Here is a 19,659-nt window from a genome sequence, read left to right on the forward strand (position 1 = left end):
TTTTTCCCCAAAAGGGGAGGGGGCACAGACAGGAATTAGAAAAGATTGGAGGCTGCAATGTGAGGGGGCTAACTCTTCCCTCTGCATGAACTGATCTCTCCCCCCCCCCCAGCTGTTGTTGTCCTTGGCAGGGGAAAGACAAAAATAAGTAGTGGTGGTGTCAGTGCAGGAGGGGAATGGGGGAGGGGTTGGTCTTTTCAGTCCCTATATCCTCTTTCCCCTTAAAGTCTGCTTGGAAGAGCTGCTCACTGATTTCCCCACGTCACATCTGGAACAAATCTGGCCATCTGACAGCAATGAAGATCCTGTGAATTTAGGGGGAGGTATTTGTGAGTTTCCGGCATGGTGCAGGGGGTGGGACTAGATGACCCTGGAGGTCCCTACCAACTCTATGATTCTCTAAAAAATGGAGCAGATCTGGGAGGGGAAGATAATCCATTCTTAATTCATGTTTGCTCCCCCCCCCCCTTTGTACAATATAGAAGGTTAAAATTCTTGGTTCTGTATCTTCTCAATTTACCAGTTTCTTCTGTGGTGTGTTCTTATTTCTAGGATCTGCATAATCTGGACCTCATGATTGGAATTGCTTCAGGAGGTATTGCTGTATATAGAAAACTTATTTGCACAAGCTTCTATCCATGGTAAAATACATTTTATAATTCATCTATAAATAAAGTTTTCCATAACTTCTAAACTTGAAAATAATCCTTTGTTTTTGGCAGCGACCTCTGCGATTTTGGTTCAGCCGCCACTTCCAGACTATCTGAGACTTGCATGCTTCTGTGTCATTCCATCACTGGTACTTACAGACCTCGCCTGCTGAATTTAAGCTTTTTATTTTGACACAGTCCCTTTTGCTCTTCCACCACCTTAAGTGATCCTCATAACAGGTGTTTCTCTCTGGTAGTGGGATATATATTGTGGCAAGCATTCTGTCAGGCAACCCTATTCACTTCAGGAGAAAGTTTGAGTCCAGTGGCACCTTTAAGAAGATGATGATATTGGATTTATACCTCTGCCCTTCACTCTGAATCTCAGCGTCTCAGAATGGCTTACAGTATCCTTTGCTTTCTTCCGCCACAACAGACACTCTGTGAGGTAGGTGGCACTGAGAGAGTTCTCCCAGAAGCTGCCCTTTCAAGGACAGCTCTGCAAGAGCTACGGCTGACCCAAGGCCATTCCAGCAGCTGCGAGTGGAGGAGTGGGGAATCAAACCTGGTTCTCCCAGATAAGAGAGCTCTGGCTGACCCAAGGCCATTCCAGCAGCTGCGAGTGGAGGAGTGGGGAATCAAACCTGGTTCTCCCAGATAAGAGAGCTCTGGCTGACCCAAAACCATTCCAGCAGCTGCGAGTGGAGGAGTGGGGAATCAAACCCGGTTCTCCCAGATAAGAGAGCTCTGGCTGACCCAAGGCCATTCCAGCAGCTGCGAGTGGAGGAGTGGGGAATCAAACCCGGTTCTCCCAGATAAGAGAGCTCTGGCTGACCCAAGGCCATTCCAGCAGCTGCGAGTGGAGGAGTGGGGAATCAAACCCGGTTCTCCCAGATAAGAGAGCTCTGGCTGACCCAAGGCCATTCCAGCAGGTGCAAGTGGAGGAGTGGGGAATCAAACCCGGTTCTCCCAGATAAGAGAGCTCTGGCTGACCCAAGGCCATTCCAGCAGCTGCGAGTGGAGGAGTGGGGAATCAAACCTGGTTCTCCCAGATAAGAGAGCTCTGGCTGACCCAAGGCCATTCCAGCAGCTGCGAGTGGAGGAGTGGGGAATCAAACCTGGTTCTCCCAGATAAGAGAGCTCTGGCTGACCCAAAACCATTCCAGCAGCTGCGAGTGGAGGAGTGGGGAATCAAACCCGGTTCTCCCAGATAAGAGAGCTCTGGCTGACCCAAGGCCATTCCAGCAGCTGCGAGTGGAGGAGTGGGGAATCAAACCCGGTTCTCCCAGATAAGAGAGCTCTGGCTGACCCAAGGCCATTCCAGCAGCTGCGAGTGGAGGAGTGGGGAATCAAACCCGGTTCTCCCAGATAAGAGAGCTCTGGCTGACCCAAGGCCATTCCAGCAGCTGCGAGTGGAGGAGTGGGGAATCAAACCCGGTTCTCCCAGATAAGAGAGCTCTGGCTGACCCAAGGCCATTCCAGCAGCTGCGAGTGGAGGAGTGGGGAATCAAACCCGGTTCTCCCAGATAAGAGAGCTCTGGCTGACCCAAGGCCATTCCAGCAGCTGCGAGTGGAGGAGTGGGGAATCAAACCCGGTTCTCCCAGATAAGAGAGCTCTGGCTGACCCAAGGCCATTCCAGCAGCTGCAAGTGGAGGAGTGGGGAATCAAATCCGGTTCTCCCAGATAAGAGAGCTCTGGCTGACCCAAGGCCATTCCAGCAGCTGCCAGTGGAGGAGTGGGGAATCAAACCCGGTTCTCCCCGATAAGAGAGCTAAGGCTGACCCAAGGCCATTCCAGCAGCTGCAAGTGGAGGAGTGGGGAATCAAACCCGGTTCTCCCAGATAAGAGAGCTCTGGCTGACCCAAGGCCATTCCAGCAGCTGCCAGTGGAGGAGTGGGGAATCAAATCCGGTTCTCCCAGATAAGAGAGCTCTGGCTGACCCAAGGCCATTCCAGCAGCTGCAAGTGGAGGAGTGGGGAATCAAATCCGGTTCTCCCAGATAAGAGAGCTCTGGCTGACCCAAGGCCATTCCAGCAGCTGCCAGTGGAGGAGTGGGGAATCAAACCCGGTTCTCCCAGATAAGAGAGCTAAGGCTGACCCAAGGCCATTCCAGCAGCTGCAAGTGGAGGAGTGGGGAATCAAACCCGGTTCTCCCAGATAAGAGAGCTCTGGCTGACCCAAGGCCATTCCAGCAGCTGCCAGTGGAGGAGTGGGGAATCAAATCCGGTTCTCCCAGATAAGAGAGCTCTGGTTGACCCAAGGCCATTCCAGCAGCTGCAAGTGGAGGAGTGGGGAATCAAATCTGGTTCTCCCAGATAAGAGACTGAGCGACAAAGTTACATTCTGGGTATAAGCGGCATGTGCACAAAATCTTCTGCTCAGAATTAAACTTGATTGGTCTTAAAGGTGCCACTGGACTCCCCTTGTTCTGTTGCTTCAGACCAACATGGGTACCCACCTGAATCTACTTCAGGAGAGGTACCTTCGTATTACCCATCTGAAGTTCTCAGCAGTGTACAAGCCACTCGTCATGTACCATGTCACACGAGTTGCTGACAAGTACTCTGGGCAGGCCCTCTCAGCCAGATACACAGAGTTGCCACAAGTGGCCTATGAGGATGTCTTCTCTGACATGAGTCTTTGCTTGCTGGGGAGCTCCACAGATAGACTGTTCTGCCTTGTCAGGCAATGCCAAGAGCCGGTAGTTTTGTGCTCGGGCAGGACTCTGAGCAGTGCCTTCCTCTCGCACGGACGGTGTACCCGTTTTATGTGCTCCTTTCCATTCCTCTTACCAGCAAAGTCATCAGCAGAACCTCCAGGGAAAGGACAGATTGTATACTGTCCTTCCTTATGAGCTGAAACAAACCTGGCTCACCCAGACACTCTACCCTTCTCTCCATGGCAAAGGTGTCAGGCCTTCTGTTGCAGCATGCAAACAGGAGTCAGCAGGTTGATGTGCCCTTTGAATCCGGTGATTCTCCCTGCCACCGTGTTGCTGTCAGGCTTGTTACTATTGTGGAAAATGGTACAAGATGTGACTTCTTCAGGGTGGGGGTCAAAGTGTTCTTCAGAAATTAAAGAAACCATGAAAACATCTTTACTTTGGAGGCTTGTGGTTCATCCTCATTTTAATGACCATTATCTCTGTATCATTATCATTGGGGAGGGACGGTGGCTCGGTGGTAGAGCATCTGCTTGGGAAACAGAAGGTCCCAGGTTCAATCCCCGGCATCTCCAAGTAAAAAGGGTCCAGGCGAGGAGGCGTGAAAAACCTCAGCTTGAGACCCTGGAGAGTCGCTGCCAGTCTGAGAAGACAAGACTGGCTTTGATGGACCAAAGGTCTGATTCAGTATAAGGCAGCTTCATATGTTCACTATATCAGATGTATGGAGGTGAGCTGTATGTATGCCTTGTGCTAATTTGGACCACTGGTTCATCTAGATCTCTTACTGGGATTGGCAGTGCCTCTGTCTGAAGATGGTGAGGTCTGGTCCCAAGTCCTTATGTGCACAAGGTTGTGCTTTACCACGAAACAGTGGTCCCTTTGCTTGCCTTTGAGTTGAAAGGTTTTGTCATCAGACACTCTCTATTATTCTTGCATGCATTCTTGGGCCGAGTCCTCAGTTTTGTTCAGATGGTATTTCCCATCCTACTATTGTACCTGTGGTACGATCAGGAGCGAGCTTTGACTTTAGGTGCTTTTTCACTATTCCTGTTGCTGAGAGGAGAGAAATGACTGCCTGAACTAGTAATCTAGCATTTACCTGAACATGACTTAAATCCTGAAAAATAAAATTTGGCTTGGAGCCCAGGACTTGTTTCTGATCCTTACCTGGGTGATACAGTTTGTGGAGCAGGGAGGTGTTGTCTGGATGGAACCCTAGTGACCCTGGGGTCAACTGAGATCTTGATGAAGGCGCGATGTAGAAAACCACTTTAGGCAGCTTTCTTTAATTTGAATCCCTGAGGAGTAAGCAGCTTTAGAAGCACTTTTTCTAACTTGGCTGGGCGGGGCTTGGTTATATGTTGAAGTGGCTTATGCTAGGGATTTGGAATTTTGCTCTAAAATGTAAAATATGAACTGCAAGACAGTACTCTTGGGTTGTTTTGTAAAAGGCCAAGTGCATTTGGAACCTGTCAAGGAGAAATTAGATACGGCCAAGTGTCATCACTTGACCCTTCCTCGGGTGATCTTCTAGACCTGCCATGGATGGCCAGTCAGAAGTTTGAACCTCTTGGTGGTGTAATAAATCTGTAATGTGGGGAAGGTGCATTTATTTACTATTGCAAAGTTGTATTTCAGGTAACTAACTTCACACGGTATAATGCTGCAGTGCAAGTTTTTTAAAAAATCTGCTCGTTAGTTTGCACTTTGTTATGCAAGAGTTGTTATTAGAGAAGCAAGAGATTTCCATGAGGTATAGCCGGATGGAAGAGTGAGGTAAATGGAAGGAAGCAGGCAATATGGGAAAACCGGTCCAATCTTTTTGAGACTTGGGGGTTCTGTGGGGGAGAGACTCCTGCAGCTGGAGCCTCTACCTCAAGCCCCCTCCCTCCCAGCTGCAATTTATTATACCCTATTTTGCTATTTTCAATGGCCCATGGGGCTGTATAGTCAGGAATAACCAAGTATCTCCTGAATCATATTCAGCTACTCAATTAGGAGATATTTGGCCCCCTGAATTTTTAAGCCCCAAATACTCCCAAATCTGAATTTTCTCAAATTTTATTTTTTTGCACTCCCCTACTATCTATCTGGGCATAGAGACCTTAATAGAAAATCCATTCCACATTTTCCTTGCAGCTTTGTTTCCTGCTGCAGCCAGCAAAGACAAGGCAGAAAGAGCCAGGAACTGAAAGAGCAGGGAACTTTGTCAACCTTGGAGCTTCAAAGGGTGAGGACAGGAGGGGGAGATAAGAGAGCCCGGGGGCCTGATAAAAGCGCTGAGCGGGCTGGGTGTGGCCCGTGAGCTGGAGATTTGACACCACTGCTTTAAAAAATGGGGAGACTTAACCCTCCCAACTAAAGAAGCAGAACCTTTACATTTAAGAAATGAATACCTCCATTTAAACTTTGCAATCTTCAACTTTGCGACTGTAGCCAGCGGTAATGTGAAGTTGACTAATAGAATTCTTATAGAATTGAGGGCCACTGGACGCAGGTGCCATCTCTTGTCAGACATGTACTCTAGTCTGTCTTGACTATACCGCTGGTCTGGTTTTGAATGATACTTCTTTTATCAGAACATGAAAGGTTGTCAGGGATTTTGCAACCTTGTTTTGTGAAAGTAAATCTTCATGTTGTGAAATTGTTCACTACACCCAGTTAGGATCAGTATTGTTGGTTTTAGTTTCTGTCATTGCCAAATTTGCGAGTAGCTATTTCATGAGGGGGAAAATGTTGAAACCATGTGATAATGGTATTTGTATTAGTTCACTGTAATTGTGTCGGAAGGTGCTTCTGATTATCAAATCATTCTTGTTTCAGGATTCTACTTCTAATGCACATAGTGGTAGAGATGTAAACTTTTGGGATATTTTGAAGCTATGCTTAAAAAACTTTTTTTCAAGAAAAAATATCAACTTGGGGAGAAATTGGAATGTATATGATCATTTCCTGTCAATACCTTCATCAAATAATCTTTACTAAAAGTTATTTTGCTGCCTTTACAACATAAAAAGGCTTCATTTCTAATTTAGAATATATCGGCGTTTCCCATCTGCAAGGTCGGGACCCGGCACCGGGCAACAGAAGCCTCTGTGCCGGGTCATGGGGGCCTCCCGTCGAGGTCCCACTGCTGGGCAGAGCTCAGCTGGGCCTATGCATCCATGCGGCAGCCCCAGGCCTCCCCGACACCGGGTGGAGCTGAGTGGGGCCTGCCGCTTCTGTGCGGCGGCCCCAGGCCTCCCCGACGTTGGGCGCAGCTGAGCGGGGCCTGCTGCTTGTGCGTGGCGGCCCCAAGGCTCTCGGACGTAGCTGAGCCTGCCGCTTCCGCACGGCGGCCCCAGGGCTCCCCAATACCGGGTGGAGCTCAGCGGGGCCAGCCGCTTCCGTATGGTGGCCCCAGGGCTCCCTGATGCTGGCTGAAGCTGAGCAGGGCCTGCTGCTTCCGCACAGCAGCCCAAGGGCTGCCCGATGCTGGGTGGAGCTCACCAGGCCAAGCTGCGCAGCGCAGAAAGTCAGCATTGTAAAGGTGTGTTGCTTTCATCCCCTTTCCGTTTTTCTTTTTCCTTCGGTTCTTTTTCTTTCTTCCTTTCTTTTACTTCTTCCCTCCTGTTTTCTTCCTATTTCCTTTCTCTTTCTCTTTCTTTTTTTCTGTTTGTTTCCAACTCTCTCACCCTCCCTCCCTCTCTCCCTCCCTCCCTCCCTTTCTTTCTTTCTTTCTTTCTGTCTTTCTGACTTTCTTTCCCCCCGTCTATTTGCTTTATTCCCACTCATCCTCTCTCTTTCTGTCAGTCTTTCTGTCTCTCTCTCTCTCTCTTTTTCTGTCAGTCTTCCTATGTCTCCTTCCTTCCTTGCCATTGCTAAGTTGAGTAGACTGGGGCGGGGGGAGAAGCTTAAAATGCCCTGCCATTTCATGCTTTCACAGGCTGAGAGCATTTTATATTTTAGCTTTCTGCTGTGTGATCCTTGTGCTTTTTCTTGATGTTTTAGTTAACACACACAGTCAAAACCTTTGATTGCATAGGGATGTTTATTTTTAAAATTGCATTGCAAAATCTCACTATTCTCCTACCTTTCCTAAACAAAACATTGCAAGAGTTTTAAGCATGTTTGTACATCATTTCCTGTCTCCCAGCTCCACCCCCAAAGTACTCTGGCTCCACCCTCACATTTTAGTGGGCCACGAAGAAGTGTAAAAATAACTGGGCCACCAGGGGGGGAAAGTCTGGGAAACCCTGGAATATATAATTATATTTTGGCATATTTATGGAATTCAGTTTTCTATGAACCAATTTGCAAGTATACCCAATTCTGAAATTAGAGATCTGCAAACAGCTGCACCCTGTACTATCTTGACACATTTAATTCATTCCAAAACAAAAAATATATTTTATAGGAGTTTTTGAGTGCTCCCCAAATTTTTAATTGGAAAAGTCCTCATGCATGCTGAACATTTTGAGTGGGAAACACTTGATCTTCAGAAGCGTTTCACTTGTGTCAAAGGGATTTCCAGTGGTCCCTAGAATTGGGGAAAGGTCCCCCTGCCGCCATTTTTTGGTCTTTTGATGAGTAGTGTTTGTTTGTTTTTCTTGTAAAAGAGAGGATGTTTAATATGGTTTTATAATAAATGTTTGACCTTTGCTGTTCTCACTGGGCTTCAGCTATCCTGAAACTGGTTGATTAATGTAAATCATGATTAAGAATGATTTGTACCGTATGCCCAGGTTATCTGTCAGTCCTTATTTCAATTGTGCTGTATTTTTATGGAGCATTATTTCTATGTCTTTCCCCCCCAGGGTGAACATAGTAAAAATTTCTTTCAAACGAAAAAAATTCTTTATTCAGCTGCGGCAAAAACATGTGAGTACTATTGCATAGGTGTTTTCTAGCACCAGTTTTACATGTACTGTGCAATTATGTTGGGTAGCTAAAGTCAGTTATCCTGAAACCTCTTGGTTCTTACTACTTCTGTAGCTGAGAGGGGCTCTTTCTTCTTGGAACTCCTTTCCCTGACTCTAAAACTGTTCTGCAGGAAGCACTCTTGACTCATTATTACCCAGTGCTATGAATTTTATTACAGCAGCATGGTGCAGTGGTGAGAGCGCTGGACTAGAATCTGTGAGACCTGGGTTGAAATCACCACTCTGCCCTAGACACTTACTGGGGTGACCTTAGGCCAGTTGTGTGCTCTCAGCCTAATCTACCTCACTGGGTTATTGTGACGATAAAGTAGGGGAGAGCAAGATATTGTTCCTTGAGTTCCCTGGAGAGTGGGCAGGATAAAAGTCTACAAGACAGAAAATTCAAAGAATTTATTTAACAGAGTGTGGGAAGTACTTAAGATATGCTTACTCTAGCCATCTGTTGTTTCTCTGAGCTCTACTCAGCCTTTATGATTAACAGAGAGCAAAATATATGATTGTTAAAGTAAAGTATTAATGCAGAGTTGTGAAAATGAGCTAGACGAGGGCTGTAGGTGTTACCTAGCTGACCTTTACTTACTTCAGTTTAGAGGTTTCGTAACACCAGACCGCAGTTCCTGCGGCACTGAGTCACTGGGCTTGAGTGAATTACCCTTACATCACAAGGTTACACACACCCTTTTTAGGAGAGTTGTCTAATCTTACTGCGTCCTCGGATAATACAGCACTATCTACTAGCCACGCCCACAGGCATAAGTTGAAGTCTTCTGTAAGAATTAAGCAGTTGAAAAGTTCAAGTGTGAGACTTCACAGTGCCAAAGAGTACATGATCTGATCTCCCAGAGCAAATCTTAAGTCCCCTATCACATAATTTTTTGCTACTTCACTATTTTGGTCTCCTTCCAGCTTTATGCCAGGCTTTTGGTTCAGGCAAGGACAAACAAAACAAATTCTTTTAATGTAAAGGAGTGTTGATACGTTCTAGGCGTTTCATCACCAGCTGGATCAATTTCTAGGAGGATTTCTGTGTTTTAAGCACTTGGTAGTTGCTGAGGGATTTTCCACACCAGTAGGAGAGAAATAAAAGTGATACGCAGCACAAAGTGATGCTCAGCTGGCGGGGGCACTTAAGATCTCTTTTGGTCAACAGTGTGATGCGGTGGGTAAAAAGGCGATTGCAGTTTTGGGCTATATCAACAGAAGTCTAGTGTCCAGATCACGTGAAGTGATGGTATCGCTTTACTCTGCTCTGGTAAGACCTCACCTGGAGTATTGTGTTCAGTTTTGGGCACCACATTTTAAGAAGGATCTAGACAAGCTGGAATGGGTCCTGAGGAGGGTGACGAAGATGGTGAGGGGTCTGGAGACCAAGTCCTATGAGGAAAGGCTGAAGGAGCTGGGGATGCTTAGCTTGGAGAGGTGGCAGCTGAGAGGTGATATGATCACCATCTTCAAGTACTTGAAGGGCTGTCATCTGGAGGCTGGTGTGGAATTGTTTTCTGTGGCTGCAGAAGGTAGGACCAGAACCAGTAGTTAGAAATTAAATCAAAAGAGTTTCCGGCTCAACATTAGGAAGAACTTCCTGACCGTTAGAGCGGTTCCTCAGTGGAACAGGCTTCCTTGGGAGGTGGTGGGCTCTCCTTCCTTGGAGGTTTTTAAACAGAGGCTAGATGAAAATCCTTTGAATTTAGGGGGAGGTATTTGTGAATTTCCTGCATAGTGCAAGGGGCTGGACTAGATGACCCTGGAGGTCTTTTCCAACTCTATGATTCTGTGATTCTATGAAGTCCCAGGGTGGGCTTAGGGATTCTGGGCCCCTGGGCAAAAGATGATGAGGGTCCCTCAGATCATTCAGGCAGCCTGGTGGGAGAGTGATTAGCTGTAGGGTGGGTGGAAGTCCCATACTCTAGAGCAGCCATCATTATGCACACCCCCCCCCCACCTGAGTCTCAGGCACTGGGGCATCTGCAGTTGTGGAGCCTTCAGGGAGTGCAAGGCAGTGGGGGGCTCCCAGAGTGAGGCCCCCCTCAGTAAGGGACCTGGGGCAGCTGCTCTTGGTGTCCTGTGCTTTATGCTACCTCTGCCATTAAATTGTAGGGCCTGTTCATGGCATTCTTCTGGCTGCAGGCTCTGATTGTTAGGAATGTCACCATGCAGAGTAGTGCTGCTCTTTGCCACCCTCTCCTACTATTTAGAGTTTTGAACTAGAATCTGGGAGACTCAGCTTCAGAGCCCCACTCTGCCGTGAGAGCTTGCTGGGGTGACCTTGTGTCAATCACTAACGCACCTCACAAGGGTGGCTGTTAAGAGGGTAAAACGGAGAAGAGGAGAATGATGCGAGTTTCCCCAGGCTGCCATCGGGGAGAAAAGCCAGTGATAAAGATCTAAACAAATAAATATTTAAATAAACTGGGTTTTCCTTGCACTGTTTAGATTTGAGATCCCTGTACTTTGAACGCCGCATGACTTAAAAATTGGTACATTTGGGTGGGAAGCTGCCTTGGTCTGAAGCAGTGGCAACTTTAAGATCAACCAAGTTTTGTTCTGGGTATCAGCTTTCATGTACGTGCCACTGGAGTCATTCTTTAAAAATTAATAGGCATCTGTCAGAGGGAACAAGGAAAGTTAGGTTGGAGTTTTTGTTGCTATGGGAATACAAGTCCGAGAAAGTACCATTAATCTCAGCTAGCTTTGAAGAAGAATTGTATGTCCAATAAAGGAATATGTAAACAGCCATGAAGTTTGTGCTTCAGAAGTTTATCCTACTGGATTATGCAGCACATCAGTACTGTAAATCAGTGTTGTGCAGTCCATAAAATAATGTCACAGTCAAAGATTTCTTTGGTTATTCCAAGGGCCTCTTCTGCAGGCATTCACATCATGGGGTGGGGGGAGATTGCAAAATGCTTCTGAGGAGGGTCTGGGATGGTCCAGTCTTGACTCATGATTGTCTCTGGGTCAACCAGGGTCACCATGCAGGAAGTCTCCAAGGGGAGCCCCCCCCCCATCAACCCTGTATGTTTAGCGGTGAGCACAGTCATTGCCTGCCATCACTTGCGAGGAGAGGCTTTGAAGGAGGCCGTCATGAAACACCTCCTAGCAGAACTCTCCTTGGGCCCCTGGCAATTTAATCAAATGTTAGCTGGTGGCAAATGTTCTTCTTCATTTTAACTTCTTCAATAAATGTTTTATTTGGTTTTCAATGTAATAACACAATGACAATTGCAATTATAAAAAATGGTAGAGTGTTGATATAAAACCAATGGCTGGAGGTTTATAGACATTATTATTATTATTATTATAAAATAAAAAATAAGGTTACATATGAAGGCTGCTAGTTATTGGTTCAGAAAATTATAAAATTGTAATTTTTCCTCAGTATTACAAGAGGAAATAGTTAAAATAAAAGGACAAAAAGAATATAATTCAAGCAAATTTGCTCTCTCTACTTGCTGGAAGAAATAAAAGTGTGTTGTTCTTTTTTTTTAAAAAGCTCAAATTCCAATAAGGATAATTGTCTTCTCTAAATTAGATAACCAAGTTGGGTTATCTAAACCAGAGATACACGTAATGTAAGGAAAACAGATTGATTTGAAGTTGGATGTGTAAGAACCTGTTTCTGACTCATGGATATTAGATGCTGTTTTGGTCATCATACAAAATTCAGCAGCATTTTTAAACCATTTCATAATTGAAGGTATGTGAGCAGTTCCTCGCTAACACAGCGAGGAACAAAATAGGAGTCGATTGCACCTTTAAGTCCAACGTAGTTTTATTCAGAACGTAAGCTTTTGTGTGCATGCACACTTCTTCGGACGAGGAATGAGGTACAGTATTTAGAGTACTCATTCCTCATCTGAAGACGTGTGCATGCGCACAAAAGCTTACGTTCTGAATAAAACTAAGTTGGTCTTAAAGGTGCAGTCGACTCCTAATTTTGTTCTACTACTTCAGACCAACACGGCTGCCTATTTGGATCTAATACAGCCAATGTTCTTGTCATGGGCAAGAAGCTTGAGTGTTTGGTGACTGCGCAAGTCCAAGCTTTCTTGGAGGAGCCTGGTTGTTTAGGCCCATTTTAGCCTGGCTCTTTAGCAGGTTTTTGAGCAGGTGTGGTCTGGAGATCTCATAGTATTATAGCTGATCTCCGTATTACAAGGCTAGTTCCCATGGAGGAAATGGCAGCTTTGGCAGGTGTGCTCTTTGACGTTATACCTGCTGAGCCCCTCCCCTCCCCAAACCTCTTACTCCTCAGGCTGCACCCTTAAAATCTGCAGGTATTTCCTAACCCAGAATTGGCAAGCCTAAACTTCCTGGAAGAAGATGTCACACCAGGGCTCTCCAACAGTGGGATTTTGTGAATAAAACTGACTCGGGGCTGAGTATAACCAGCATCTTTGACACCAGCAGAGAGCCCCGTGGCACAGAGTGGTAAGCTGCAGTACTGCAGTCCAAGCTCTGCTCACAACTTGAGTTCGATCCCTGCTGAAGCTGGGCTCAGGTAGCCGGCTCCAGGTTGACTCAGCCTTCCATCCTTCCGAGGTCGGTAAAATGAGTACCCAACTTATTGGGTGTAAAGTGTAGATGGCTGGGGAAGGCAGTGGCAAATCACCCCGTAAAAAAATTGGCTGTGAAAATGTCGTGATGCAACGTCACCCCAGTCAGAAACGACTGGTGTTTGCACAGAGCTCTTTACCTTTACATTTTTTTTACACCAGCTTAAAAAGACACCAGTGGGACAAGTTTTTGGATCTGTGTTACATTTCAAAGGGTTGTCATTTGCGTTGGGGATATTTGTAGGCTGATTTCCACGAATGCTTCCTTTCTCACGTGAAGGGTTTTCTCCAGTTCCAGACATAGGCTGGGGGTTGAGGAGGGGAAGCTGCCTCCCCTTTGTATCCTTTCTGCCTAACGACACTCCTTACTGACTTAGCGAAGGAACAGGATTGCCCCACCTCACAGCCACTGAGAATGGCAACTCATGGGTCGGATCAAATTCTGTACAAAACTAATGCGATGCTTCCTATTTGGGGGCAAGATGCAAACAAGAATATGGTACATGAGCATATTTACCCTTTCTAGTGCAGACTGACTGCCTTGGTCTATAACTGGCAAAAGCTATAATTACTTATACTATTTTTATTTTGTTTAATTCCTGCCCTTAGCAGGTCCAATTAGAAGAATTCTCCACCAGTTTCCTCTAGAGAAAAATCTAGGCAATTCACGGAGGGGAGGGTAAAATGACAGATGCCCTCTCCTGGAGAGCCCAGGCTAGCTTGATCTCATCAGATCGCGGGAGCTAATCAGGGTTGGCCCCAGCAACTATTTGGATGAGAGACCTCCAAGGAATACCAAGGGCAGGATGCAGGGGCAGGCAAAGGCAAACGACCTCTGAGCATCTCTTCCCTTCACAACCCCACGGAGCCGCAAGAAGTCAGCTGTGACTCGACGGCACTTTCCACCACCACCAAAATTACAAATAGTTTTGGAGAGCTCGGGGAATATTTAGCAACTTATTAATATATCTACAGTATGATTGTGGGTGTGTGTGTGTGTGGAGCAAAACAAAAGTTGAATTTAACTGGACATTTTTATATATAACAACTTGCTGCGAGTGTAATTTTTCCTCTGGCAAAAGAGTGGTAATATGACGCCATCTTGCAGCAGCAGATGGAACTGCAGTACAAGATTTGTAAAATGGGCGTACCCTGCATTTTCTCCAGTTTGAGATCTCGTACTGTGACCCAGATTATGCATGTCGTGACTAAATAATCCAAACACGTCCACCTGAAGGTAGGAAGGTAGGACCAGAACCAGTGGGTTGAAATTAAATCAAAAGAGTTTCCGGCTCAACATTAGGAAGAACTTCCTGACCGTTAGAGCGGTTCCTCAGTGGAACAGGCTTCCTTGGGGGTGGGCTCTCCTTCCTTGGAGGTTTTTAAACAGAAACTCGATGGCCATCTGACAGCAATGAAGATCCTGTGAATTTAAGGGGAGGTGTTTGTGAGTGTCCTGCATTGTGCAGGGAGTTGGACTAGATGACCCTGGAGATCCCTTCCAACTCTATGATTCTGTGAAGCTGAATTATTCTGAGCCAGACTGTCAGCCCATCTGATACTGGTCTAGAGTATTGCCTAGTTTGATTGCTAACAGTTTGCCAGGGTCTCAAGCAAGAAAGGTGTTTCTGAAATGCTTCTTGCCTGCGGGTCTTTAAGCAGAGATTCCTGGGAATAAAACTGGGGCCTTCCACGTGCAAAGCATCTGCTCTTTCCCCTGTGCTGACCCTTCCCCATGGAGATGTCTTTGAGTGAAGCCGCTCTCATCGTGAGAGGGAGGGACAACAAGGTGTTTGCATTGGGAGGAGTGTCGCTGCCCAGCTAGTTCCTAGCAGAAAGGATGACAGTCTTTGTCACAGGTGCAAAAGCAAAAGGACATTCTTAGCAATGGCACCAATACGCTTCCCTAGGAGCCAGGATGGATTCAGGAGTACCCCAGAGTTTTCTCTCAGTCCACCCTCCACAGGTACATGTGTCCAAAACAGATCAGTCCAGTTTAGAACATCAGTTTTTTCAACCAGTTCACCTCTGCCTTCCTTAGAATGTACTTTTTTTAAAAAATGTAACTTCTGGAATTCCATGTCCTTCTGCTGCCCCCTTTAGAAGCTTGTGATAAGATCTCCTCATCTTGAAGCAAGAGATGTTGTTCAAAGCAAGGGATGTTTTTAAGCCTTTGCCTCAGTATAAAACTGGTATACAAATAATAATAGAGAGGGCTCTACAATTTCCATGTGCAAATTCTGGTTAGGATATGTCCCCATTGTATGGGTTGTTACAGCAGGGTGTAAATGCTGGGTCTTATGAGTTCTGCTTGGGCTAAAAGGCCTGTACTGCAATATCCTCTCTCAAATCAATAGACAGAAGATCTAACTATTTTGGCTATCCTTGAATTAGAATTTTACGACACACATTGCTACAGTTAGATGTATTTTTGTATTGGATTTGGGCAACTTGTGCAGAAACTTTTGCATAACCAAATAAGGCAAATCAACTTCATTTCTTAAAAGGGAGCAGTGAATTGTGCACTTAAACAGCCGCTAAGTAGCAGGACAAATTTATTGTTGTTTTGTTTTAATTTAGTAGTCCTGCTCATATGATTAGTATTAAATGGCTCATTAAAACATTTTTGGTGTGTATTTTTAATTATAGTGTGAATCCAGGGAACACATAATTGCCTTCAATATGTTGAATTACCGGGCGTGCAAAAACCTCTGGAAATCTTGTGTCGAGCTTCACACATTTTTCCAGGCAAAGAAGATGCTACCTCATGAAAAGAAGCTACTCTCTCAATATTGGACGGCGGGTTCTCGAACCCCAACAAAGTGAGTGGGTGCTGCTGAACTGAAAAGTTCCGAAAACTAACATGAAACCCAGGTGTATGTGTTATATGAGAAGAAATACATTTATGAAGAGTTTAGGGCAAAAAATTTGCAGGAGTTACCTTTTGGTGTTATGTTTTTGCGATTTGTTTTGTGAGGTTCTTTTTTAACTTGGAACTTACAACCAGAAGCCAAAGAACTGTCCAAGCAAGAAGATAATTGTGCATGTGTGCGTGTGTTGCATGGTTGTGTTGTGTGTGTGTTGAATTCCCCATTCTGCCATGAAAGTTAGTTGGATGATTAGGAGCCTGTCACAAACTCCCACTGTGGCCTACTTCACAGGGTTGTTGTTCTAAAAGAATGGGGATGTTCTTAGAATGATGTTCTAAGCTGCGTTGCATCCCAACAGTGGAGAAATGCAGGGTAGAAATAACTAAATGCAAAATGCAGTGCAGTTGCTAAAGTATGCTGTAGATCTAGTATTGTAAGAACTGGAAGCACTTGGACCGTGTCTCTGGTTCAGTCCCATCTGCTTTATCTGAAAGTACGTATCTTTGCTTTAAGATGGTTTAGGAAAGTGGATCAGTGGGACTTGTCTGCCCTACACCTATTATGCAACTGTCGGAGCTGAAAATGGGCCATTTTGAGAGCTTATTGAAAGAGGGTCATGTCGAGAGCTTTTATTTCTCACTGAAAGGACAGGGTGACTCATCCTATCAGTGGAATCCTTGTGCTGCTGTGACTCTTGAACTGGCATCAATAATCCAGGTAGGGGGGGAAAGTGACAAAACTGCTGGGTTTTCCCTGTCATTTAAGTTAGCTTCAGCAACTCATTCAGTAGAACTTGGCTGCTGTTTGCTCCAAAAGGGGATGATTGCCAAGCACATGCCCTTTAGTGAAGGTAATACACAGCTACTATAGTTCTAGTTATTCTGGGATTCAGGCCAGAGTCATTATTAAATAACTGGGGGCAGAGAAATAGCACCATTCTAGGGTTTGTCTTTAAAAAGGAGCATATTGCTTGTTTGACATGAGTTCAAATTGCTTTGGTCTGAAAGCAATTTCAGACCAAAGCAATTTGGGTTTCCCTAAATGATCGCTGCTAGCTGCTCACAAAAAGAGCCTCAGACCGATTTCACACTAGGGCTTGTTCCGGGGGGAGAGCCCTTTTGCCCCTGGTGCTTGTCTCGGTTTTCGCACAAGCTGCCCCGAAGCGCACTGCTTTTCTGCAGCAAGCAGAAACCGCTTGTAAGAGGATCTGGCTTGCTGTGGAAAAGCGGCGCGCCAGCTTGCAGCTCAGGTGCAGCTTGTGCGAACATGGAGAGAAGTGGGGGGGGCAAAAGGACTCTCCACCTGGAACAAGCCTAGTGCGAAATTGGTCTCAGTGGAGCTGGATGAATAAAGTCCTCTGTGCTGTCTAGCGTGGTCTTAAAGTGCTTTTAAAATGGAAGGAAGGAGACTGCATCCATGGGCGTTTTCGCACTCACCTTAAGCCGGAGCGACGTCCCTCTTCACCGCGCAGCGTCTGCACGGTTTTCGCACTAATTGCTCTGGAGCACCTGGAGGAGCTGCAGAGTCCCGCGGCTTTTGCGTCGCAAATGTAAACTGGTTTTTGGCGGTTTACATTTGCGCCGCAAAAGCCGCGGGACTTTGCGGCTCTTCCAGGTGCTCTGGAGCAATTAGTGCGAAAACCGTGCAGACGCTGCGCGGTGAAGAGGGACGTCGCTCCGGCTTAAGTGCGAAAACGCCCATGTTTCTTTATCCAAAGAATACTTGGTAGATGATTGTCTCATAAGATCTTGGGCAAAATTCTGCGTGATTTTTATGCCTGGGATTTAAATTTATCTTAATACATTAGCCGTGTTTGTCTGTAGCAGTAGAAAAGAGTTAAAGATTAACACACAGAAGCTAACACTTTGAATAAAACTTTGTTGATCACAAAGGCACTGCTAGACTACAACTTGGTTCTGCTGTTTCTGGCTAGCAAGGCTGCCCACCTGTAACAACATCTGTGGGAGGGCAGGAACTTCAGTGGGTATCTGAAGAAGTGAGCAGTGGTTCACAGAAGCTCATCCCCTGCCACAAATTTTGTTAAGTCTTTAAGGTGATGCTGAACTCTGGCTCTTAATTACATATACTGAAAGGACAGACTGCTTAATGGTTGCTCAGTCCTTTGTTTTCATGGCTTGCATCATGGCTGTTCTCTCCACCTGCAGAAAGGGGCACCAATATTCTAACAGCAACCAGGAAGTGAAAGAGGAATTTAGCCTCCTGCCTTGACCACAGTTCTTCTAAGTATTCCATTGGGATCACAATATTTGTAGTGCCCCCTTTATTTCTGGAAGACTTTTTCATTCAGGAATTGGCATGCATCATAGCTGGCTTCAGAGCACCTCTTGTCTAACTGTTTATGAGACCGAAGGGACTTTCAGAACTAGTTTGTGGTGTGGTTTAGGAGCCTGCTGTTCTGGAAAAACATTACAATCTGAGGGTGTTAAGGTGGCAACAGAGCTAAATTGATTGTCACTTATAGTTTGTATCTTATTATGATTAGCAAAGGTACTCTGTTTTTGAACCCAACAGTTATGTTACCGTTTTTGGGCTCTAGGAAAGCAACACACCATATGTATGGATTGATTGTTGTGAATTATACAAGCTGTAAAGCTTTGTGAAGTTCTTAGGGCAGAAATGTGACAATTTGTTAAGGTATTTCCGTCATTTGCTGTTTGCACTAAATAACTGCAACCCAGCAAGTGAGTACAACAGGATGTTATCGCTGTATGTTACGGAATGGCTTGCATTTTTGGCTTTTGATTTTTGATGGCTGAGATTGTAGTTGAAGAGCACAGTTCTCTGGGCAGTTTTCATTATGAATTTTGAATGGCATTGTCTGAAAAAAACACAGCTAGCTGAGAAGGCGTTTGGTACTCTGAAAGAGACCTGTTCTATCCTTGAAATATACAAAACGTTGGAGTACACAATGTAGTTAGTCTCCACTGCCTTCTTTCATTACAGATCTTCTAATAATCAGACCTGCAAAAAAGTAATAGGTGGCATGATCTGGAATCCAGTGATGAGGAAATCTTTATCCGTCGAACACCTAGAGACCAAAAGTCTTCCTTCGCGGTCTCCTCCGGTTACTCCAAACTGGTAAACTTGCTCTTGAGTATTTTTATAAAATGCAAGGGAAAGGAATGCAAAGCAAAGATCTCATTGGGTAGTGTAGAAAAGAGTGCCATCTTTTGACAACTGCATGCTTTCTCCTCCTTAGAGGATGAGGCCAGCTAGTACTGGGATAATCCCTTCTACTTGGGCATGGAAGGCATTCTCCAGGGTAGTATCAGAAGGAGGGGACTCTTACCCTCAGGCATCAAACAGCTTTCTGCATATGTTACAAACAAGGGAACTCCAGTGGGCACTGTGTCCATGAGCTGAGCTCACCAGTCTTCCTCCTCTCTCTGACTTGTGAGCAAATGTCTCCTGGGACTGGCTGGGGAAAAGCAAAGGGGAAATGCTCCAGCTGCTGCCACGTGGGCCCCTCCCCCAGAATGACCCCCCCCCCAGCCTCCTCTTCACACCCCATTGGGCAGCATGGGGTTTGCTGCTGTAGCACTCTATCCACACTGCAGGGGCTGAAAAGGTAGTGTTGCCAACTTTCAGGTGGGGTCTTGGGATCTCCTGGAATTACAGTTAATCTTCAGAATTACAGATCAGTTTCGCTTCGGTGGGTGGATTCAATGGCGGTGCACCCTGCAGCGGTGCCTCCTCTCCCCAAACTGCTAGGGATTTCCTAACCCAGAGATGGGAACCCTATGAAAAGTTCTCAAGTGGCTGTTAGAGCTCTCTCTTTCCTTGATGAAACGGTATTGCTCCCGGCACACTTGCTTTATCTGTTATTTTATGGATCTTCTTCGTGGTCTCTGTGCATCACACTTGTGGGATTAGGCGCCTGCGCCGATCTCGATCGGTAAACTTCAAAGCTGTGGATTTCCGCGGGTCCGACCCAGCGCGCATGCCCAGGCGCCCCACTGCGCATGCCCACCGGG

At 45.9% G+C, this 19,659-nt stretch overlaps 1 protein-coding gene across 2 annotated transcripts in view; it reads left to right on the top strand.

The window, feature by feature from the left end:
- The window catches only part of PTPN3 (protein tyrosine phosphatase non-receptor type 3), a 190,113-nt gene that overhangs the window by 112,460 nt on the left and 57,994 nt on the right, over window positions 1–19,659 (top strand). For both annotated transcript variants that reach the window (XM_060247824.1, XM_060247825.1), the window contains 4 exons: window positions 553–641; window positions 8,113–8,176; window positions 15,444–15,616; window positions 18,629–18,763. In XM_060247824.1, coding sequence (XP_060103807.1) covers window positions 553–641; window positions 8,113–8,176; window positions 15,444–15,616; window positions 18,629–18,763 — 461 coding nt within the window. The remainder of the gene's footprint in view (window positions 1–552; window positions 642–8,112; window positions 8,177–15,443; window positions 15,617–18,628; window positions 18,764–19,659) is intronic.

This window comes from Heteronotia binoei, chromosome 10 (genome assembly GCF_032191835.1).
Source record: "Heteronotia binoei isolate CCM8104 ecotype False Entrance Well chromosome 10, APGP_CSIRO_Hbin_v1, whole genome shotgun sequence".
In the NCBI taxonomy this organism is placed as follows: Eukaryota; Metazoa; Chordata; class Lepidosauria; order Squamata; family Gekkonidae; genus Heteronotia; species Heteronotia binoei.